Genomic DNA, 25,560 nt, shown 5'->3' on the forward strand with positions numbered 1-25,560 from the left:
ATGCACATTAAGGTAATACATGAATTGTATCACAGTGACCTCTCTAAGAAACACTTTGACTAAATCTTCATCTTTTAGTGGCTAAATCTGATTTGTGTGTGTGTGTGTGTGTGTGTGTGTGTGTGTGTGTGTGCTACATGCATTAAGAGCTTGCTGAGTCACACTGTGTTTGCAGGAGCAGCAAATACCCATCTGGCAGCAAATATCCCTCAGGAGCTGGACAACAAACATCGACAACAACAGCACCTACTACTACACCCACCACTCCAGTAACGACAGAAAAATCTTCAGAAAGTCCAAGCACTACTCCTGCCAGAGGGAAAGATTTGGACAAGACAAACCGTCGAGTGACTCTCAGACCACCATCAGAGAAATCTGCCCCACTACCACTGTCTTCAATTTTTCCAGATCTCATGCCTTCGCCAAGAAGTTCCGAAAACAAATCCATACCTAACATTGTAACAAAGGCATTTCCAAGAAAAGATTCTGACAGCAATGTTGTTTATGTAACTGCTGTTGGAGTAAACAGTGAAGAACCTGTGCCAGTAAGCAAGTATACAGAACCGTCTAACACTGCGGCTCCAATGACCACACGGGACAATGATGAGAGCAAAGTGACTGCCCAGATGACTGGTCCAAAAACCTTTGCACGTGGCAAGGTTATTGATCCTCCAACTGCAAAGTAGTCATGAAATTACAAAAAAAGATTATATGAAATACAGTGTTGGGCATCTTGAAAAAGAAGACCAATTGTTTGACAATACAGTCAACAACAAAGTTACAGTGATGCTTCTATCTTTCAATTTTCTTAACACACATTTGCTTAAATCATGCATCACTAAATATAGAAAGAAACTGAAATATGTGTATAATGTGTGGATACATATGTAAGTAAGAAATATGGATGTTAATGTGAACTTATTGTGCGTGTTGTTGGACAACAGAAGCCTACTGCCAGAATACTCTTACAACATGCATGACTATTTCACAGAACTGGGATCTTTTGTCATTTATCAATTATTAGTGCCTTGTATGGAAAGCTGTAGATCTGCCATAAATAAATCTAATGTTGTAATACTTGTGTGAAAGTTCTCTGCTTAGGACTGCCTAAAGTAAATAGCCTTCCCTGATATGTAGAGCCTTGACAGTTTTCTGACAACAAAACCTTGTGCATTTTGAAAGTTATCTATGTGTACAACACAAGTCTCATGAACTGAGATAAAACAAACTTTCTCAATGCAAACTAGCAATATATGAGCTAGAACACACAAACTCCCAGTGATAAATGATACATTTTTATCTCACTATAGACATTTTAAAAGTTTCTATCTACTGACAAGTGCCCCAGTCGCATTTTTCAAATAAGAATGGTACTAGTAAGTTCAGTCTTTACATGCAACTAACTGTATGTTTCTGAGGATTCACAAATAACATGCTTCACCTTTATAGTTCAATTTTCAACTTTTTTAAAGATGTTCTAGCAATTTAAAAAAACACCTTGACAACCTGTGCATATAACATGACGGACAAGTCAGTCATCTATGAACTATTAAGTAAATTATGCTGAGAATAGCCTGACATAGAAAACTCTTATTTTTTCGAAGATATTAAAATTTGACACATCCTTCATCAATTTACAGTTCTTGCTGGCTTCCCACAACTAGATTTAGGTGATTGTGTTACCATAAACTGTTACAGATGGATGCCATTAAATACTGTATTTGACACTTGTGCTTCATGGGTGTAACTACAAAAACTGCCCCCCCCCCCCCATCTTTTTTTCATATTCACATACATTGTATTAATTTGTTTATGTTAAGCATAAACTGAAAAAAGTATCATTTACAGGTCTTTCTGCAAATTATGAGATTCCTTTGTGTTTGCAGGCAAGTCAGTTAACTAATTAAGACATTAAGATTGAAAATCAAAGATTCTTATTGGTAGAAAAACTTCATATTTAAGGTTAAGAAGCCAACAAAAAGAATTCCTTAACATAATTAAAATAAACAAATAAAAATTCCTCTTCTTCAGAATGCTGAAACTGCGGTTTAACTTTTGGCATTCTTTAAGATACTTACAGCAAGTTTAGTACCCTGAAATTGTGGTGTTATGTAATAAGTGATTATGTGTTTTAATCAATATTCCAACATGTTATCTGGGGCAGCATTCTGAGAATACATACAGATTTAAATGTAAATTTTACAGGGCATCTCAGTAATCAAATAAGGGTATCTGAAGGTTTCATTAGGATATAAAAAACTTAAAAGACATTTCAATTTGCCTAGAATAATTGCTGACCATTGAAGCTGGCAAACACATCAGGCCAAAGTATACCCACTGTTCTATATCGTTTTAGTAACTGGAATTACGGAACAGGTTGTTCGTGACAGACTTCTCTATGCCTAAAAGTTCCATGTTCAAGTCACCATCTACCACACAGTTTTAACTTATTGCAAAAACTACTCCAATTTCTATGTGGATGGATTCAAGGTAATGACTGACGTTCAGAGTGGGAATTTTGAACTGGCATGTCATTTCCTTCCTAATATGAATACAGTAGTTTAACACAGCATTGCCTTGTTCAGTTTTATGCTCAGACTAATTATTTTTCACCTACTCAAAACATATGTTAACTCTGGGCCAAAAATAATTTCATAGATCTGCTAATGCTTAAGATAAGTTTGGTCCCACCTAACTTAGTGTCAGTACTTTAATATAGAAGCAAATACAAATAGAGATCTGTAGAGAATCAAAGTAACTAATTTGCAACTAAAGGAATAATTCAGGAGTCACATATATGTTCATAAGCTTTTCATTTAAGCGTCTTCAAATTTTACAAATACAGGCTAAAAAATGAATCTAATACCCCAAAATATAAAGTTTTATATGTTTATTGAAAAAGTATTTCACTTACGTTGCAACTTCACTAAAATACGTGAAAGCAATAAAATTAAGAATGTGAAATGACATCAATGGATCATCCCCCTCCCCACCTCTCTCCTCCCCCTCCATCTCTCACTCCCTGACTGGAAAGTGGGTATTCAAGGATTTTCCAATTTATATTTGTATACTCACTGAGAAAACTCTTGTTCACAGCTTGGCAGAGGAACTTATATTCCAATCTTAGTGAAAATATGTTTTATTTTATTTAAGTTTCACATAAGGGAAAAATGACTATTTGCTTACATACACACCTGAATCTTTCCCTTCTTATGCGCTGTGTTGAGATATGTCATAGGGAAGCAGAAATTTTGTATATTCTTCCTTGACTACAGGTTCTCAAAATTTGCCAAAACATTGTTTTTTTCTCCATCAACTACAGCTTCCCAATCATCTACATTAGAATTTTACATGGGGTATATAAAATCATTGTGATGCCAACCACACACTAATTTTTGTAACGTTTGCTGTCATGCCAACTTTGTAATAACTTCAAGTGCCATAGAAGTACTCTTTTCTTATTTGGTCATACTAGCATCTTGAAAGTGGTTTCCTTAACAGATAATCTCCGCTTTTCCAGAAGTCTAGCAAAAATTAATATTCCACTGAACTACACTACTAATGGTTTTTTCAATTCATTGTTTTACCTCAACATATTTAAACAAAGTGAAAGACCGCAAAAGTTGACTTGTAAACTTTTATTTGGCTGCTGTATCTCACATTCCATTATTTATGGAAATTATCTTGTACTGGAGCACATCTAAAGGGAACCATTATGTAGAAAGAAAGTGTAAATATTGTTCAAGTCTTTCTCTGCAATCATCCAGCATCAATACTTTCCAGCATTATTATCAGTGAACAATATGATGCTGCTACTGATGCTCCCAGATAAAATATTTTTTATATTACAACATTAACAGTAGTGTTACACACACCCAATGTTAGTGTTTTCTGTCAAGCACTTACCACCCAGCAAAACATACTGGGTTCTATTAGTCAAAAATTATTTAAGCTAATAACATATTTCTGAAGGAAACTCCAGATGATCATATTCTGGCTGGCTGCAAGTCAATAATGTGCTACAGTGTGATAGCTTACAGAACTCTACGAGTTTTAATCTACCTGTTCACCAGCATCCACAATTTTAAAGATACTGTGTTTGAAGGAAGCAAGCTCTCCCTCTCTCCTTGCCCCTTGCAAAAATGGTTTTTCTTGAATTTGTGCTCATTTCTTAAAAGAAATTCCCTTTGCTCCAACATCACACTGTTTCACTTCAGAATCTGCTCTACTATTTTGCAAAAGAAATTTCTGGCATGTCTGTCCATAACTATCTGCATCAGTTCTTGAACCCTAATTACTAACTGAAGTGTTCACACAGTGCTGCACTTATGTTTGCTGCAAAAGAGACTCTCAGTAAGTGTGTGTAAGGAAAGTGGCGATATCAGCATTGTATTTTATGTAAAATCTAAGGAGAGTTCATCTAGGCCTGGTATTTGGTTTGCACTTCTAAATCTGTTTTTTGATAGGTTCTGCCTACAGCAAACTATTTTTCTTCTTCTTTCCAACCCAGACGTATTACACTGAAGATCAGCAAAACATGATTGGGTGGAAAAGAAGGAAAATAGTGTCTCATCAAGGCAGAACCTGTCCAAAAAAATTATTTACGAGCAAACATGGAGTTTAAATATCAAGAACATTTGTTTTTCTGTAACAGGCGTGCTCATGTTAGCATTACTCTATGTGCGAAGTGATCAAACATACGTAAACAGTAAGATCTCTATGCTTGAAGTGTTTCTGAAAGTGAAATTTAGTATTTTGGCTCTATATCTTGTTTTAAATTTTCCAACACCAGCCTAACATCCAAGACAGGAAGGAAAGTCTCAATCATAGCTTTGTACAAGGTTAACAGTTCTTAAGATTTCCTGACAAATCTTTCACCAAGAATTGACTTTGGAAATTGCTGTACGATTCTTGCTTAGTATTTCTTACAAATGGATGATTTTTGATTAAGATATACATACATACATACATACATACATACATACAAGGAAGTCCACCAAAGTGCATGGCACATGACAAGGTTTCCTCCTGTTCCAGTTGCATCTGGAGTGCTGGAAGAAAAACTGCTTAAATGCCTCTGTGCATTCTGCAATTAATGCAATTTTGTCTTCACAGTCCTCCTCGGAGGCTGATTAATTTCTCTACATTACCTTTTACAGCAAGAGAAAATTAATAAGTTATGAGAAAAAATTGCTGTTAACTACTTACCTTCCACAGACTAAATCTATAGTACTGCCAATACACACACACAAAAAAGTGAAAGACACACTGCCTGTATTAGTTTCTTCAAAAGAAAGGGCAAGTCACTCAGAGATACCAGACTACAGGTAGGTCTTGCACTGTGGGGTCCGAGTGATGTGGCTTTCTTTTAAACTTTTCCCAGTGCTTTCCTTTCTCCCATTTGGAACTATTATTTCTAAAAGCTGGGCACTGTCTCTCTTATTCTTATTATATGATCCAGTTATTTCTGTCTTTGAATAATTCTACAAATGACATGTCTGAATTTGGTGGCTAGTAGGAAAACAATTATTAAAGTAGGGCCCCACTGCTGGTCTCTCTTGTCTGCCTCTGTTCAAAGTTAGATTCATTTTTAATATTGCTAGAATTAATATTTCTGTTTGTTACTACAAACTGTCAACCACATGAGGGGTCTAAGGGAACTGCCTGCCACACATTCCACAATGGTCTGTACTACGGTTGTCCTTAGATAGAGGTATTGGGGAATTTATGTATAATTGCAATAACTAAAACATTACCTCCAAGCTCTGATTAATACTCTTGTAATGTCGCAAGTAGATAGACTCCTGAATAATTAATATCACTTTGCAGTTATGAGACCTTAACTTTCTACAGGAAATGGCAAAATAAAACAAACACTTTTTGCTTTTTTGCAGTGTTGAGATAAGAGAAACTCCAGGGGTCTCAACATTAAAATGCATGTCATTATTGTGAAAATGGCCCTACACATTATGTAGTTTTCTGAAACTACTACTATTTTTCAAATTCATATCTAAATGTGGTTTGGATTTAGAAGTAAATTTATTACAGCACCTATCAATAGTTTGTTTTCTGATTACTGCAAGACACCTAAATAGGATTCAACCATTTTACTCCTGCACCATGTCACTGCATATATATATATATATATATATATATATATATATGTGTGTGTGTGTGTGTGTGTGTGTGTGTGTGTGTGTGTGTGTGTGTCATTCGGTAATGGATCAGACCTGTTGTAGCATTCAATAAGCCATTTATTACTGAATGAAATGAAGCAGAAATGTACTGCTAGCTTCCATGTAGGCTGGGCCAATGATACGAAGACAGAAAATTAATACAAACCACGAATTAAGACCTTTTTTTAACTGTCATACTTTGCACCCACTAATGGTGAGCTTGGTAGTAATAGAACATATACTTACCCATGGAAGTATAATTAAATGTTAAGAAATGAAAGTGGAATCTGGCAATATATATGTAAAATTTTTTTCCACTCAAATAACAGAACTAAACTCTCATTTCCTGAGCTCTTCACTACTGCGTAATATGACAAATGTCAAAACTTACTCACCAGCCATTAATGACACCTTCGGTATTAAGCATTGGCACTATCTTGAAAACGTATCTATTACGCAACTTTATAGCTGCAGCTGTATCTCCCAACAAGTAACACAGTGTGCCGTGCATCACCCATGAAGAATTACTTTCACCTGGATGAACACGAGCTGTCAGGAAAATTATTTCCCGTTTCTGGAAAGTAGAATATATAAAATTTCATATTTCGCAAGACAGACTAATGCCATAAAACTCATAAAATAAAAGCACAAATGAAAATTATAAATAAATAAAAAAAATTTTTTTTCACTTCCTTACATTTTAAAAATCATTCAAAAGCTATATACACTGAAGTGCCAAAGCAACTGGTATAGGCATGTGTATTCAAATACAGAGTTATGTAAACAGGCAGAATATGGCACTGCGGTCAGCAAAGCCTGTGTAAGGCAACAAGTGTCTTGTGCAGTTGTTAGATTGGTTACTGCTGCTACAAAGGCAGGTTATTAAGATTTAAGGCAGCTTGAATGTGGTGTTATAGTGGGCACACAAGCGATGGGACACAGCATCTCTGAGGTAGCGATGAAGTGGGGATTTTCCCATACCACCATTTCAAGAGCGTACCATGAATATCAGCAATCTGGTAAAACATCAAATCTCCGACATCGCTGTGGCTGGAAAAAGATCCTGCAAGAATGGGACCAATAATGACTCACAAGAATCATTCAGCATGACAGAAGTGCAACCATTTCGCAAATTGCTGCAGATTTCAATGCTGGGCCATTAATAAGTGTCAGCGTGTGAACCATTCAACGAAACACCATTGATATGGGCTTTCGGAGCCGAAGGCCTACTTGTGTACCCTTGATAACTGCACAAAACAAAGCTTTACACCTCGCCTGGCCCTGTCAACACTGACATTGGACTGTTGATGATTGTAAACATGTTGCCTGCTCGGACAAGTCTCATTTCAAATCGTATCGAGCAGACGGACGTGTACTGGTATGGAAACAACCTCACGAATCCATGGACCCTGCATATCAGCAGGGGACTGTTCAAGATGGTGGAGGATCTGTAAAGGTGTGGGACATGTGCAGTTGGAGTGATGTGGGACCCCTGATTCGTCTAGATATGACTGACAGGTGATACATACGTAAGCATCCTTTCTTATCACCTGTATCCATTCATGTTTACTGTGCATTCTGATGGACTTTGGCAATTCCAGCAGGACAATGTGACACCCCACATGTCCTGAATTGCCACAGAATGGCTCCACTAACACTCTTCCGAGTTTAAACACTTATCCTGGCCACCAAACTCTCAGACATGAACATTATTGAGCATATTTTGCAACATGCTGTTCAGAAGAGACCTCCACCCCCTTGTACTCTTACGGGTTTATGGACAGCCCTGCAGGATTCATGGTGTCACTTCTCTCCAGCACTACTTCAGACATTAGTCGAGTCCATGCCAAGTTGTGTTGTGGCACTTCCGCGTGCAAGTGGGGTCCTACATGATATTAGGCAGGTGTGCCAGTTTCTTTGGCTCTTCAATGTATATATGAAAGGGGTTATTTGTATCAAAAGGAAAATTCACTTGATAGAACTATAAAATTAAAAGTGACCGTGTGACAGGACAGTACTGCTTACTTTAAGGAGATGAAATTCAAAGTAAAGCCAATAAACACCCACAAAGGTAGACAAAATTATCATACATTTTGCAACTGTAAGTTCCTCTGTCAGGGAGAGAGGGAGGGAAGACAGTTTGAGGAAGATTAGAAACAACGAGTAGATCACTCAGAGATGAAGATGATGATGATGCTGATACAAATATGAAGGGGGCAGCATGAGGGAGAGTACAAGGTCGAAGATAGTACACCGGTAGATACTTTGCCATCTCTGTGCTGAAGCAATGCTAGTATCGCAATAATATCAATCTGTTCAGGTAGAAGCTGCACAGTAGACACAGAACTACAGTGAAGCAATCAACACGAGACACTGTAAAATGCAACTGTATTAAAAGAAAAATTTAAAGACTATATATTTTTGATAGTTGGTCATGTGCAACAAGTAGATCAGCAAATTGAAAGGAAGAAAGACAAAGAACTAATACCCTTCCTGCTTTCTCACATTGGTTTCACAGAAAAGCCCATCTTCAACAATGCTATCATGGAAAAAAATGATTAATGTAACCGCTAAATGTGTCACACTTCTGGATCATTTACTGGAAAACTAGCTTGCACCCATCACAAATTGGTTACCTGACAAATATTGCTCAATTTTAAGTGCTTTTAACCTATCATGATCTTCAATATTCTTCTTCTGCACCTCGTATTAGATATCACCAGACTACTGTACGGTGCCCAGCACTCAAATGACAAAAACTGACTAACCAAAGGGGAATACTACAGATTTCAAACTTTCTGGAGGATATCGTGGCAAATGCTCCTTTGAGTTCAACCTGACAAGAATACATCACACCATGTACTAATGAGTGTAGATTGAAGAGAAAGGAGGCAATCTAGCAAAACTTATCCAAGATAGAACTATTTGGATTCATAACAATTTAGGAACTTCATGGACTGGTTTGTAATGGAAAGGAATAAAAGGTTTTATCATACAGACAAACTATTAGCAACTCACCAAAAGAGGATTTTCCTCTGAATCTGCTGCAGAAAGTGTAATCAATGGAGTTTCATTGTTGTTAAGAGACACACACAATGATTCAGCCCTGAAGTATATTTTGGAAGGATCAATTTCACAGGACCACTTCCATATGTGTGCCTGGAACAATTAAAATAATACTGTACATAAATAAAATAATACTCTACATAAATTGGATACAGCTCAATAAGTATCCAAGTCAGTGAACACCAGACATTGTTGTGAAGCTTGAATTAGACATGCTGCTACAGCTGTTCACGTGAATTTTCTATGCAAGTTTTGTAGGTTTCCGTAAATGAACAATGAAATATAAAAGAATTTAACATATGGAAACTATCAAGTAAAAACAGTCTTTGCAAAGCAATGTGATTTTATGAAACCATATACTGAAGTGAGAGTAACACACTGAATTTTCTCCTTAGACTACTTCCCAATTTTCCCCGAGTCAACATGTCCTATTTCACCATATTCTTGTTCTCCATTGTGATCCATAGGTGTGCAGCCACCCTTCTCAAATAAAATAGATGGATCAACAGAAATTTAAAGGCTGGCAGCAAGAGATGGGAGAGGCGGAAAATGTGTGAAGCTATATTAGAAGCATTGTGGCCATTTTGGAAGCCACCATTTTGGCAACCACCATCTTGGATGCAACTTGTAATTTCAAAAGGGAAAAGGGGTCATGTCATATCAAACTGATAAAAATTTACTTGATAAAAAGAATGGTGTGTCTGATTTGAGCACAGTTCCATCCACTGTCTACTTATGATTGATTCCTTATGGGTGACAAGTCCAGTGCATTGATTTACTGAGATTGTCTTGATATCAGGGCAGAGGAGCACATATATCATTCGCAGAGTATTTCAAACAATGCCAATCAGACAGACTAGCCATTATTGATAGTCTGCTGCTTAAACTTTGAGAAATTCTGAAGGGAGAGAAGTGGAGGGGGAAATTCTGATGAGAAATGTGGTTCATCAAGAGTTTCCTCAAATTAGTCTTTCCCACTGGCAGTTTATCGTGTTCTGCCACAACTACTCACTATCTTGTTTACAATTAGTTTGTCTGATTTGAGTATGTTTAGTGTACCTTAAGTCTTTAGCAAGTGTGATAAATGTGTTGCTTCCTGGTAATCTCCCTCATTCAACTTTATTATAAATTTTCATTTTCTTGTTTTATTTCCTCTCTTATTTTCTCTTATCTTAGCATTTTACCACTCCCTTTAAGGGAACCACTTTTTTCTGCTTCTCAAGTGTAATAATTAAATATCCATTTACCAGGTTTCAAGACTGCCATGTTATTTCACCAATTCATTCATACTCAAAGAAAGTGAAGAAATACATTAATACAGAGAAACAGATATTATAAACTGCATTCTCATGACATACAAACTACTAACATACAGGTTACTCAGCTTGTATGAAATAAATCTTTAGATATTCTTCCAGCCTAGCTGAAGCCAAGAACAGTGAATTACCCACACAACCTCATTGAAAATGACACGAAGAAGTATTTCGGGCAGTCAAAGGAACAAATGCAGGTAGGTGTGTGTGTGTGTGTGTGTGTGTGTGTGTGTGTGTGTGTGTGTGTGTGCATGCACTCAAATATGTCCAACACTGAAAACAAACCCTACTGTTGAACATACTTGGTAAGCACACAGCATCAGTATCATTTATTACGTGCCAGACCTATTCATGACATGCTAATTACAATGGGTAACCATGTTCTTGCACTCTGCAGTGAGCTGATCAATTTTGATTGAACTTAGCACATTGTGAGACCCAGTTCGAGGTAAAAAAACAGTCGTTCAATAATATATCAGGACAAAAAGTTCCTTATTATTTGTAAACATTTTTCCCTTTTTTTAACGTTAGTAACCCTACACATTTTTAAAAAAATTTCTGGACTTTTACAACATTCTGATCATGTCTGCAGAGTGTCTTAATAAATACAAACCTCAACAAAAACTTTACAAAAGGATTTGAAGTCTATTAGAGTAACAGAGAGAGAAATGTCTCTAGCAGTGAGGAAAATTGCGCTGTCTTTTGCTTTGAGTAACTAAATTATGTTTCAAAATGGAAACTTCTACCTGTTACACATCTGGTCATTATTTAATTAGTCAATGGAAGATTTGCTCATTTTTCAACAAAAGTAACAAATGAAGATCCCCATTATTTGCTAGTAAGTGCACAACAGCAGCTTTCATCAGATAATGAATTAATCTGCACGCAGAGAACAAATTATAAGCACATTCAGTTTCTTTCTTTTTCCTTTTCCTTTTGGTATGATGTACTTACCACTTTTTTGGCACACTAAAAATGTCAGCAGTTATTAAAGTTTCTGATAAACCCTTTGCAGAAGTGAGAAATGACTAAGTTAGCATTGATATTATACCAAGTACTAAACCAGACTCAAGAATCAAAAGGTATTTATACAGGCATGTTATGCATAGCAGTGTCATTTGGATGTCACAGAAAGTAAGATACACCAAAATGGATATAAGTTAGTATCACACCACAGTAGGCATAATGCTGAGGCAAGCTGTGCTGCAGAAAGTGTGGTGTAGCAATTAACATTGTTCAATGATGTGCGAGTTGCCAGTTCAAGCCCAACCACTGGTTCTTGTACGTTATTCAGCATTCATCATTTGTGGAAGTTTAGCAAAATTTCTTATGTTTATGTTGTTTGCACATGCTGAAATATTCTACATAAACAGCAGCACTTTCAATCCAGGAGTTCAGTTCTGTTCTAATTGTACAATGGTATTTCTAATAAAAGTTCTTTCAGAGCTAATTGCTGTACTCACTGACAACCCTGCTTTTATCTGGACTTGATTGTGGTTACAACATGACATTATTTGGTGGAGATGCTGGGTATTTCAAAACATCTACATCACCATGACTCCAATTAGGCTCTGTGATAGCTGTCATCTACAAAAGGGATACAAGCAGTACATTGTTCCCAAAGTCTATGTATTCAAGAGATCAATGGATTCCGAAAGATCAGCAAGTTAGCTGTACATAAGGCATCTAAGAGCGTTTTCTGAAGGCACCAGTCAGGAAACAGTGAAATGTTTGGAAGAATTCAACCAAGTTACCAAACACCACAGGTGGGGTGACATGACGTGTTTGGCGAATGTGTACTTTTACTTGGACTGCACAGCCCAGCAGTGGTTCGAGAACAATGAGGAGCAGCTCATGGATGGTTGGATGGATTTAAAATTGCTGGGTGATGAACACTGTGGTCATTAGTGTCCTTTCACAAGGACATGGTACTAGTGAATGGGTAGTACTCTTGTTAAAATGAAAAACAAAGCCATATAACAATTGCCACTGCAGTAGAAAATGTCACATACAATTTCCAATATAAATAGTCATACTGTTGTCACATGTTGAAAGAGTTAATGAAACAGTTCATGTCAGTAAGAAGGTTGGATTATTATGGAAGTAAAAGGAGGAGCCAGCCACTAAATAACGCATTAAAACCTCTTCCGAGTTAAAACGACTGGATTCCTAATGCGATATGAAATGTCAACACTACTTCTGCTATTGTTTCATCGTCACCTAAGATGGAGGATAAGCATCTCGGTAGACCCAAGGGTTCCCTACTATCAGCATACAGCACACAGGTCATAGAAACTTGGTGCACTGTAGGTGTGGTTGGTTGGTTGGTTTGGAGAAGGGACCAAACTACATGGTCATCAGTCCCTCCAACCTTGGAACAACTAAAACTGATAAAGCCTCACACTGTAAGAGGGAACTACAATGGCCATAAAATTACAAATTATAGACAGAGAAGGAAGGAAGAAGGTGGAAGAAGAGAGGAGGGAAAAAAAGTGACTAATGACAGGGGCATGAAGGAAGAAGCACAGGTACACAAGGTAGACACTCAAGACAAAACAGACCCCATAAAGAAAGGGGTGGGAAGGCAGAGGGTGGGGGTGAACCACCAAGCCCAGCCAAAGCCAGTCCAATCGGGGGAGCAAGCCAGCCCCTCCACCCACTGATGTGGTTGAAGGTCCCACCCTCAAATAAAGCGATAAAAACCCCCATCATGAAGAAATCATAAAACTAGATCAGCCGCTGAGGCATTGTCAGCAAACGTGAGGGTAGCGAGTCAGGAAAGCTAAAAGTCTGTCGCAGGGCAGCTAAGTCAAGACAGTCCAGAAAGAGGTGAACCACAGTAAACATTGATCCACAATGACAGTGAGGGGGGTCCTCACGACGGAGGAGATAACTGTGAGTCAGCCAAGTATGGCTGATGTGGAGCCAGCAAACAACAGAGGCTTTACGAGAGGCCCATAAGGAGGATCACCACAAAGTTGTAGAATCCTTTATCGCCCTGAGCTTGTTCAGCAAAGAAAGAGTGTGCCATTCTGCATTCCAAAGTCCCAAAACCTGACGACGTAATGCTGAGCAAAGGTCTATTTCCAGAATGCCAATAGCAAGAGATGGCCCGTTAGTAGTCAATTTAGCCAGTCGATCGGCAATTTCATTGCCAGGGATCCCAACATGGCCTGGGGTCCAAATGAAAACCACTGAGCATCCACATTGATCAAGTAGAGAAAGGGATCCTGGATAGCCATGACCAACAGATGGTGAGGGAAGCACTGGCCGACAGCTTGCAAACTGCTCAAGGAATCACTACAGACAGTGAAAGACAGTTCTGGAGCAGAAGCGGACATGGTCCAGTGCGCGCAAGATGGCTACCAATTCTGCAGTATACACACTACAGCCATCTGGCACGGAACAAATTTCCGTGTGTCTCGCATATGTGTAAGCATAACCAGTGTGCCCAGAAACCATGGAGCCATTAGTATAAATCACTTCTGAACCCTGAAATGAAATGAGGAGACAACAGAATTGGTGGTGAAGGGACTCCGGAGGGACAGATTCCTTTGAATTGAGGAAAAGATAAAGACAGAGCTGTGGCCGAGAGACGCACTATGGAGGGGTATGTGCATGAGCAGAGAAACGAGGCAGTAAAGGGAAGTGCTGGAGCTCAGAAAAGGGTGACTGAAAGTGGGCAGCCATGGTAAGCCCACATCGTGGCCGCTGCTGCCACGGGAGGCTGATCTCAGTGTCTGGATAAAGGAGATGATAATTAGGGTGCTTTGGGGTGCAGCGAATACTGAGCGCATAAGGTATCAGCTGCTGTTGGCGCAAAACTCCCAATGGTGGAATCCCTGCCTATGTGAGAAGGCTAATCATGGGGCTAGTCCGGAAGGCACCAGTCACAAGTCATACCCCGCAATGGTGGATGGGGTCTAGTATCTGCAGTGTCGAAGGTGTCACAAAACCACAGACAGTACTCCCGTAGTCTAAATGAGACTGGACCAGAGCTTTGTACAATCGCAGAAGAATAGAGTGGTTTGCACCCGAGGTGGTATTGCACAGACATCTAAGAACACTGAGATGTAACCAGCACATTCCCTTCAGCTCGCGAAGATGAGGGAGCCATGTCAATTAGGCATCGAAGACCAGACCCTAGAAGTGACGCGTGTTCACCACCTAGAGGGGTTGGCGGCCATCGAGGAACAGGTCCGGGTGGGGATGGACTGTACAGCGATGGCAGAAATGCATGACACGACTTGGCCACCAAAAACTTAAAGCCATGGGAGAGAGCCCAAGACTGCGCCCGGTAGATTGCCCCCTGCAGACAGCATTCTGCAGTGCCCATGACAGAGGAAGCGACCTAGATACAAAAATTGTCAGCATGCAAAGAGGGGGACACTATAGGCCCAGCAGCGACCACCAGTCCATTAATGACGATGAGAAAGAGAAGGATGCTCAGCACGAAACCCTGTGGAACCCCATTTTCTTGCCAATGGGAAGTGCTGTAGGAGGAACCAACTTGGACCCGGAAAGAGCGACAAGAAAGTAAGTTATGGATGAAAACAGGCAGAGGGCCACAAAGGCCCCATTAATGATGGGTGGTGGTGCCAGGTGGTGTCGGAGGCTTTATGCAGGTCAAAGAAGACTGCAATGAGGTGGTGTTGACAGGCAAAAGCCGACCACATAGCAGACTTCAAGTGGACCAAGTTATCCATGTAGAGCAGCCACAGCAAAAACCACCCTGAGTCGATGACAAAAGGTCATGGGATTCAAGGATCCAAAACAGCCACCAACTCACCAGGTGTTCAAGGAGCTTGCAGAGTGTGTCGGTAAGGCTAATTGGATGGTAGCTATACAACTGAACAGGTGGCTTCCCTGGCTTGAACACCAGAATAACAATGCTTTCCTGCCACTGGGTAGGAAACACATCCTCACTCCACAGACGGTTGAAAAGGGTCAGTATATGACAGTGGCCAGCCACTGATAAGTGTTGGAGCATTTGGTTATGTATCTGATCCGGTCCAGGAGCCATTTCGGGACAAAAAGCAAGGGTGCTGGTGGATTCCCACTCACTAAATGGGGCATTCTGAGGCTCCAAGCAGTGAGAAACGAAAGACAAAGGCAGTCGTTCCAAGCGTTCTTTCAGAAAGAGGAACATGGGCAGATACCGAGTTGATGCAGAGGCTTGGGCAAAGTGTTGATCGAAACACTCTACGACAAAGTCCGGATGGGTAAGGACAACTTCATGCACAGAAATTCCTGCAATGCTGGTGGGAGGACAATGGCCAAAAATTCGCCTGAGTTTTGCCCAGACTTGTGAAGAGGGGGTGTGCGGTCCTATGGCAGCCACATATCACTCTCAGCAAACCTGTTTCTGAAATTTGATTAGGTAATGGGCCCGGGTGCAGAATCATTTAAAGACCAGAAGGAGAGCAGTAGAAGGGCGCCACTTGAAGTGTTGAAGAGCACGCGGCAGTCTTTTATGGCCGCAGCAATTTCCGGAGTCCAATAAAGGACCATCTTCCGATGGGGGGAACCCGAGGAAGAAGGGATGGCTGAAAGAGCTGTGGAAAGGGTTCTTTGGTGTGACGTCATAAGCGCGTGACTGCATGTGAGATCGCTCTCTAAGTTTTCATCTATTTTTAGGTTTCAGATATATATTTTACTGTTTTTGTGATAATATTTACTATATAAGTGACTTATTAGCAGTTTCTTCATTCACCTCTGCATTTCTTGTGTTGTGGCCTGATATTTGTGAGTGTTTCGTATCGAGCAACTTAACCTCTTACCCGTGTTTACATTCCGCGCTGACCAGTTGCAGCTGCAGCGGCGCATCGAAAGCTAAGTACTAATTAATTGTTTGTGTATAGTAGTTTATTTATGAACTTTAGTAGTCTTCAACCGGTGTTCTTGGTGTTTTCCGGTGAAATAACTTCAGAAGAAATTTTTGCGAACTGCTTTCAGTTTCGTTACTGTCATTAGACGTTTGATTTTCTTTCTGTGTTAGTATTTTGTTATATTCTCATTTGTTGTTGATTATTACTGTCAATAATAGTAGTTACTTCCCTTGTAGAGCAAGTTTGTGATAATTGTAGTCAGTTTTTTAACATCTTCTTATTGTAGTAGCGGAACTTAGATAAAGTTGTTTTCTTGTTTCAATAATTGTAAAATTTTACCATGAGTGAGAAGTGTGGGCTTTGCCGTAGGTTTGTGAGTAGTGGATTGCGGTGTGAGACTTGTTCGAAGTATTTTCGCTGGGGGGAATGCAGTGGGGAAGCCAGTGGGCATTCTGGTGAGATCCTCTCCTGGAACTGCAGGTTATGTAGCAAGAGTAAGTTGATAGAGGAGCAGGAGCGTAAGATCTGTGCCCTTCAGGTGCAGTTGAAAAACGCACAGGAGCAGCTAGATAGGATGAGGAGGGAGAAGGGGGTTGGGGAATGGGAGCTGGCTGTTGGCAAGAGATCTGCTAGGAGAAGGAGATTTTCAGATAGTTTTACTATTGGTGTTTGTAATAGATATGACCAACTGTCAGAGTCTAGTGGAGAGGAATCTCTAGTAGCTGTAGATGTAGGAAGTATGCAGCAGACCTCAGCAGTTAAGGTGGCTAGGACAGTTGCAAAGTCTAAGAGAAAGAAGAAGGTTCTGCTGTTAGGTAGTTCTCATGGTAGAGGTGTAGGCCAGCAGTTGCAGGAAGTTTTGGGGAGTGAGTACCAGGTCACCAGCATTGTGAAGCCTAATGCAGGATTGGCTCAGGTGACTTTTAACATAGGGGGGTTATGTAGGGATTTTACTAAAGAGGATCAGGTAGTGATTGTGGGTGGGGCTGGTAATAGTATTGATAGGGATGGGGAGTATGACATAGATGGTGACCTGGAAAAGATAGCCACTCAGACTGGCAACACGAATGTGCATTTCGTGGAACTGTTTCAGCGTCACGATCGGCCTCATCTTAATACAGCCGTCAGGCGTAATAACATGAGACTTGGGGGTGCGCTGATGACAGAAGGCATGAGTCACATTTCAGTGGTGTCGGTGGAGTCTATCAGTAGGATGGGTTTCACTAGACATGGCCTGCACCTCAACAGGTATGGGAAGGGGAGGTTGGCAAAACTTATAGGTGACAGCATAGGTGGGGGTGGTGGGATCACTCATGGGAAAATTCTGGTAGTTGTGGGTGTTAGAGCTGTACCTTTTTTAGATTGAAGTCAGCTGATAGGTATTCCTGCTTAAGGGAAGTCTCTCTAACAAAGAAACCACTTTCTACAAAGCTTGGGTATCCGATTAATGAGGGAATTAGTATATTTCATCAAAATATACAAGGTATTAGAGATAAAGTTAGTGAACTGCTTATAGATGTTGACTCTGAAATTATTGGTATATCTGAACACTTCTTAAATAAGGAGATAATTCAGAGGCTTCCTTTACCAGGATACAGGTTGGCTGGCAGCTTTTCTAGGAGCTCTTTGCGGTGTGGGGGAGTAGCCATGTATGTGAAAAACGGTATCCCATTTGAGTCAATTGATGTTTCAAAGTACTGCACTGAAAAGGTGTTTGAATGTTGTGCAGGTGTGGTTAAATTTAGTGGAGCTAAACTTCTTACTGTTGTTATTTATAGATCCCCAGACTCCAATTTCACAACATTTTTGCTAAAGCTAGAGGAGGTTCTTCGTTCACTTTATAGGAAATACAAAAAGTTAGTTACATGTGGTGACTTCAATATTAATTGTATAAGTGATTGTGCAAGGAAAATGATGCTGGTAGACCTCCTTAATTCATATAATCTTATGCAAACCGTATTCTTTCCAACGAGAGTGCAAGGGAACAGTAGAACAACCATAGACAATATTTTTGTTCATTCGTCATTATTAGAAGGGCATTCTGTTAGCAAAAAGGTGAATGGCCTTTCAGATCATGATGCACAAATTTTAAGTCTAAAAGATTTTTGTGCTGCAACACATGTTAAATATAGTTACCAACTTTTTAGGAAAGCTGATCCAGTTGCTGTACAGACTTTTGTAAACCTTATCAAGGAACAAGAGTGGCAAGATGTTTATAGTGCTGATACAGTAGACGATAAATATAATGCTTTCCTCAAGACTTTTCTCGTGCTCTTTGAAAGTTGCTTTCCGTTAGAACGTTCAAAACAGGGTACTAGCACAAACAGGCAGCCTGCGTGGCTGACTAAAGGGATAAGAATATCTTGTAGAACAAAGTGGCAATTATATCAAAACGTTAGAAACAGTCAAAATCTAAATGCAGCAGCCCATTACAAACAGTATTGTAAGGTGCTTAAAAAAGTTATTAGGAAGGCAAAAAGTATGTGGTATGCAGATAGAATAGCTAAGTCTCAGGATAAAATTAAAACCATATGGTCAGTCGTAAAGGAAGTGGCTGGTCTGCAGAGACAGGTCGAGAATATAGAATCAGTGCGTAGTGGGGATGTCCGTGTTACTGATAAGTCGCATATATGTACAGTACTTAATAATCACTTTCTGAATATAGCAGGTGAACTAAATAGAAACCTAGTCCCAACAGGGAATCATATAGCGCTCTTAGAAAAAAGTGTTCCGAGACTGTTACCTGAAATGCTCCTCCATGATACTGACAAGAGGGAGATTGAGTTAATAATTAAATCACTAAAGACCAAGAACTCTCATGGATATGACGGGGTATCTAGCAGAATACTGAAGTATTGTTCCACGTACGTTAGCTCAGTACTTAGCCATATCTGTAACTTTTCCTTTAGGAGTGGTCGGTTTCCTGACCGATTAAAGTACTCGGTAGTGAAGCCACTTTATAAAAAGGGAGACAGGGATAATGTTGACAATTATAGACCTATTTCTATGCCATCGGTGTTTGCTAAAGTTATCGAGAGGGTTGTATATACAAGGTTACTGCAGCATTTAAATTCACATAACTTGCTGTCAAATGTACAGTTTGGTTTTAGAAATGGCTTAACAACTGAAAATGCTATAGTCTCTTTTCTCTGTGAGGTTTTGGACGGATTAAATAAAAGGTTGCGAACGTTAGGTGTTTTCTTTGATTTAACGAAGGCTTTTGACTGTGTTGACCACAAAATATTACTGCAGAAGTTGGAACATTATGGAGTAAGGGGAGTAGCTTACAATTGGTTCGCCTCCTACTTTAAGAACAGAAAGCAGAAGGTAATCCTCCGCAATATTGAGAGTGGTAATGATGTTCAGTACCAATGGGGCACTGTTAAATGGGGCGTTCCCCAAGGGTCGGTGCTGGGGCCACTGCTGTTTCTTATTTATGTAAATGATATGCCTTCTAGTATTACAGGTGATTCAAAAATATTTCTGTTTGCTGATGACACCACCTTGGTAGTGAAGGATCTTGTGTGTAATATTGAAACATTATCAAATAATGTAGTTCATGATATAAGTTCGTGGCTTGTGGAAAATAATTTGATGCTAAATCACAGTAAGACTCAGTTTTTACAGTTTCTAACCCACAATTCAACAAGAACTGACATTTTAATCAGACAGAATGGGCATGTTATAAGCGAGACGGAACAGTTCAAGTTCCTAGGCGTACGGATAGATAGTAAGCTGTTGTGGAAAGCCCATGTTCAGGATCTTGTTCAGAAACTAAATGCCGCTTTATTTACCATTAGAACAGTATCTGAAATAAGTGACATTTCAACACGAAAAGTAGTATACTTCGCATATTTTCATACGCTTATGTCGTATGGTATTATTTTTTGGGGTAATTCTTCTGATTCAAAAAGGGTATTTTTGGCTCAAAAACAGGCTGTTCGAGCTATGTATGGTGTAAGTTCGAAAACCTCTTGTCGACCCCTATTCAATAGTCTGGGAATTTTGACATTGCCCTCACAGTATGTATTTTCTTTAATGTCGTTTGTTGTTAGCAATATTAGCTTATTCCCAAGAGTTAGCAGCTTTCACTCAGTTAATACTAGGCAGAAATCAAATCTGCATGTGGAATGCACTTCCTTGACTCTTGTGCAGAAAGGAGTGCAGTATTCTGCTGCATCCATTTTCAATAAGCTACCACAAGAACTCAAAAATCTTAGCAGTAGCCCAAATACTTTTAAGTCTAAACTGAAGAGTTTCCTCATGGCTCACTCCTTCTATTCTGTCGAGGAGCTCCTGGAAGAGCTAAAAAATTAAGCAAATTCCAGTGTTACATTCCTGATTTTCTTTATTTAAACTAACGACTTGTCGCCTGAATATGTTTCTTATATTTCATTTTATCTGTTTCTACAATCGTGTTATAATTTCATGTATTGACTCGTTCCATGACCATGGAGACTTCTCCTAAATGTGGTCCCACGGAACAATAAATAAATAAATAAGAATGGCGGCAGTCAAAGTCTGTGTAGACTCATCAATACTGCTGTGTGGTAGTACAGGGGGGATGGGAGCAGAGGAGAAGGCAGCCCAATCAGCTTTAGAGAAGGCCCACTGGGGAGGGTGACGGAGCGAGATACACTGAAGGATTGTCAAAACAATCGGGTAATGATCGCTGTCACATAAGTCATCGTGGACACCCAACTGAATGGAGGGAAGAAGGCCGGAACGGCAGATGGAGAGGTCAATGGCAGAGAAAGTGCCATGTGCCACACTAAAGTTTGTGGGAGTGCCGGTATTTAGGAGACAGAGATCAAGCCCTGCTAGAACAGCTTCAACTGTCCTGCCCAGGGCAGTAGTCATGTGACTACCCCAAAGAGGTTTGTGGGCATTAAAGTCCCCTAGAAGCAGGAAGGGAGAAGGGAGTTGTTGAAGAAGGGTGGTTAGGGCAAGGGATGTGGGCGGCCTGTCAGGCAGGAGGTAGAGATTACAGATTGTGATTTGAGTGGCCAGACGGACCTTGACAGCAATTGCTTCCAGAGTGGTATGGAGGGGAACCCATTTACTAACAATGTCCTTGCGGACCAAGGTGCAAACACCACCAGAAGCCTGCAAGGGTTTTGACAGAAAGCATGAAACCCACGATGGGTGGGCGAGTAAAAACTGACAAACTGGGTCTCCTGGAGAGCAATGCAAGCAGCAGAGTAGGAGGAAAGAAGGGGCTGCAACTCCAGGAGGTGACGCAAATAGCCATTACAATTCCACTGGAGGATTCTCGAGCTGGAGTCCAAATGGGAAGTGAACGGACCAGAGCCGGTCATACTGCCCAGTCGCCATCTGTCACCGATAAGGATGGGGTAATGTCCATATAGGTGGGATCAGACTGTTGGTTCGTCGGCTGGAGGAAGGGAAGGCGGCACCTCAGGGAGTATCGGAGGGACCTTGCCCTTGTTCTTGTGTCTCTGCTTCTTCTGTTGTGAAGAAAGAGAAGGGAAGACTGCAGGGAGGTCAAGCACAAAATTACACCTGGCAATCTTGGTGGCCACTGGCCGCAGATCGCATGGTCAATGTGTAGCTGCAGATCGCTTTTCATGGGGGTGCCAGGAAGAGGAGCCCCGGGTAGGAGCTCCAGTACCTGCAGCTGCCTAAGAAGGGGAGTGCTTCTCTGGTGGGGGAGGGGGAGCAGCACCCAAAGGGGTGGGTATGGGTACTGATGGGGAGGGGGAGGGGGAGGGGGAGAGAGAGGCGGAAGGTGTGGGCCGAATGGCGTGGGGCTGGGAAGAGGAGGGAGTATGGACGTAACTGAAGCAAAAGTAGAAGATATAGGCATGGGATGCAGCCAGTCATACTTTAGACAAGCCTCGGTGTAGGTAAGTCGATCTAAGGTCTTGTACTCTTGAATCCGTCAATCTTTCACATACACTTGGCATCCCGGCGAGCGTGGAGGATGCTGCGCATTTCATCTTCATATACTGGTAGAGGGGGCGCCTAAGTCACCGCAGATGGGATCATTGGTGCAGCAGAAGACATCTGTCCAAACTGTAAATGTTTAAAGCATGTCATCAGTGGTGGAAAGTAAGGTTTTACATCACACCGATACACAATCACCTTTACCTTCTCTGGGAGGGTATCCCCCTCGAAGGCCAGGATAAAGGCATCTGTATCGGTGTGATTGTTTTTAGGGCCTCGCTGTACACGGTGGATAAATCGGACTCCTAACCAATCGAGGTTTGCACAGAGCTCCTCGTCAGTTTGGAGAAGAAGATCCCGGTGGAAAATGATGCCCTGTACTGAGTTCAAAGATTGGTGGGGTGAAACAGCATTGTACAAGCATTGGACAGACACCAGGCTGTTATTTGATTGCTAAGACCTACATATGAGTTATTGAGTCCATTCTTCCTTGCAAGTCTCACTGGTGGCAGATATTGATGCTGAAGATCAATACGCCTCTCCCTCGACATTCTTTATTACATCCTGACATATGGGGGTTGACATTTACGGCTGCTATATCTTGCTTACTTGGTCTCGTAGTCAGGCTGCCACAAACTGCTGTGTATTCTCTTACTACCTGGCGTATGAGAGAGGCAAGGTCTTGCATAACTGCTACATGGACCACATTTGGGAGGTGGTCCTACTTCTTTCATCCAATATTTTTCGTCTGCATTTCCTTGGTGTGCTGGCACCACTTAATAAATTCCTAGGTTATTGTAACATATTTTATCAGATGAGCTAGGTACGTGTCTTCCTTAACTGCTTTCACTATGTTTCAGATTTTGTCAGCTTCTGTAATACTAAGATTTACAATGTTGCATAGGGCCAAAACATTCTGTATGTCAGACTGTTTCATTTCCCCATGGTGTTGCTCCCTGCTCTTCAGTTGTTTTTCCACTAACTGATCTTGGTGGTTATTGTCATCATACACTTCCTGTATTTCAGCTTGGAATTTTTCCCAGCTACTGAACCTCTCTTCATTTATCTGGCCAATGACAGGGCTTGTACAGACCTCTATGAAGAAAAACCCTCAATTTTAAGGCAGTTCACATGCCGATGAGGTGCATGGCTATTGAGGCAGAAGTCATCAGTGGGAAACCACTGGGGAACCTGTCACACCTCAGTGTGAAAGGCTTACCTTGGCTAGAGGGACTATCTGGGTGGATGAATGATTCCCCAGTATTTCATGGGACCCAAATGGCTCACAGTAACAAAAAACTTAAAGCTTCCAGTGGAAGTGGTGGGCCATTGGAGTGTGTTCCTACCCACTCCATAGAGACACCTCAGGGTGGAAAGCACACCTGATACACTATTTTAACGATGAATCACAGTGACAGAACAAGCCTATGCATCACAGAGTTTTCATTGTTATCAAGAGAAAAGAGGGCTCATTTGAGAAAAGTCCCCATTCTATATACAGAAGGGTGTGGAGGGAACTGCTAGAGCTCCTAATTCTATTAAAAAGTTACAGAATAGTGCCATGCTGATTGCAGCACTGACACCCAATCAAACTCCTAAGTTACTGCAAAGAAAGAACTTGGATACTGTCCTATAGTTGTTGAAATGCCCAACACCCGCAATTACAGCAGAGGTGTCATATGAAGTACTGACCTTTTTTGTCTGTACTCCAGTGAACTTCCAGTGGAATGACAAAGCTCATACCTTTGAGGGAACGGATCACAGAATGTACCACCAACGCTATAACAGAAACAGAGTTCAGTGAGGAAGGACTGCAGCAAGATGGTAAGATGCTCACAAAATCCCCATTCATGGAGTGATTTTGTATCCAGGTGGCATCACAGGCTTTCTCCGGATCAAAAAAGATACCAACAAATTGCTGTTTGCATAAGAATGACACTTGTACCATACCTCTAATTAGAGGAAATTGTCAAATGTGGACTGGTATTTCCAAAAAGCAGATTGGAAATTGCTGAGCAATCCCTTGGCTTTGAGAGTGCACACTAGGCAACAGTTTATGATCTTTACCTTTTTTATCACTGAAGATGGCTGATGAGATGAAGAACAGAGAGATCTATATCTATACTCTGCAAACCACCATAAGGCCTGCATTGCAGAGGGCACATCCCATTGTACCAGTTATTAGGGTTTCTTCCTATTCCATTCATGTATGGAGAGTGGGAAGAATAATTGTTTGAATGCCTGTGTGTGCAATAATTACTCTAATCTTATCCTCACAATCCCTATGAGAGCAGTATGTAGGGGTTGTAGCAAATTCCTAATGTAATCATTTAAAGCCGGTTCTTGAAACCTTGTTAATTAACTTTCTTGGGATAGTTTACATCTGTCTTCAAGATTCTTCCAGTTAAAAAGATTCTTCAGTATCTCTGTGACACTCTCCCATCAATTAAACAAACCGGCGATCATTCATGCTGCTCTTTTCTGTATACGTTCAATATCCCCTCTTACTCCTATTTAGTATGGGCCCCAAACACTTCAGCAATATTCTAGAACTGGTGGCACAAGTGATTTGCAAGCAATTTCCTTTGTAGATTGATTGCATTTCCCCAGTATTCTACTAATAACCCGAAATCTACCACCTTCTTTACCCATGACTGAATCTATGTGATCATTTAGTTTCATACCCCTACAAAGTGTTACACCCAGATATTTGTATTAGTTGGCTGATTCAAACAGTGGCTCAGTTATGTTATAGTCACAGGATATTAAATTTTCTTTCTGTGAAGTGCAAAATTTTACACTTCTGAAAATTTAAAGCAAGTTGCCAATCTGTGCGCCACTTTGAAATCTTATCAAGATCTGACTGAATATTTACGCAGGTTCTTTCAGATGGTACTTCTTTATAGATAACTGCATCACCTGGAAAAAAGCCTGATTTTACTATTCATATTGTGTGCAAGGTCATTAATATACAAGATTAACAGCAACATTAACACACTCCCCTTGGGCACACCTGAAGTTACTTCCACATCTGATGATGACTGTCCATCCAAAATAACATGCTCTCTCCTCCCTACCAAAACGTCCTCAGTCCAGTCACAAATTTCACTTGATAACCCCATATGATTGTACTTCTGACAATAAGCATAGGTATGGTACTGAGTCAAATTCTTTTTAGAAATCAAGAAATACAGCATCTACACCACTCAAGGTTCTTTCCCACACAGCTAAGAGTGCAACTGTAGATAACATGATCTTCCCTGACTTTAA

General features: G+C 40.5%; 2 protein-coding genes across 7 annotated transcripts in view; one reads left to right on the forward strand and one right to left on the reverse strand.

Annotated features, from left to right (window-relative positions):
- The window catches only part of LOC126484556 (uncharacterized), a 52,287-nt gene extending 51,210 nt beyond the window's left edge, over window positions 1-1,077 (forward strand). Inside the window, exon 5 of one of the 2 annotated variants that reach the window (XM_050108116.1) lies at window positions 176-1,077. In XM_050108116.1, coding sequence (XP_049964073.1) covers window positions 176-686 — 511 coding nt within the window. In that variant the 3' untranslated portion in view covers window positions 687-1,077. The remainder of the gene's footprint in view (window positions 1-175) is intronic. The other variant, XM_050108117.1, reaches the window with a different exon arrangement.
- LOC126484554 (cytosolic carboxypeptidase 1-like) overlaps window positions 1-25,560 on the reverse strand; it is a 514,320-nt gene that overhangs the window by 243,410 nt on the left and 245,350 nt on the right. For all 5 annotated transcript variants that reach the window (XM_050108112.1, XM_050108113.1, XM_050108111.1 and 2 more), the window contains exons 17-18: window positions 9,195-9,335; window positions 6,572-6,750 (exon numbers count right to left, since the gene is read on the reverse strand). In XM_050108112.1, coding sequence (XP_049964069.1) covers window positions 6,572-6,750; window positions 9,195-9,335 — 320 coding nt within the window. The remainder of the gene's footprint in view (window positions 1-6,571; window positions 6,751-9,194; window positions 9,336-25,560) is intronic.

Source organism: Schistocerca serialis, chromosome 6 (assembly GCF_023864345.2).
Source record: "Schistocerca serialis cubense isolate TAMUIC-IGC-003099 chromosome 6, iqSchSeri2.2, whole genome shotgun sequence".
NCBI classification, from domain to species: Eukaryota; Metazoa; Arthropoda; class Insecta; order Orthoptera; family Acrididae; genus Schistocerca; species Schistocerca serialis.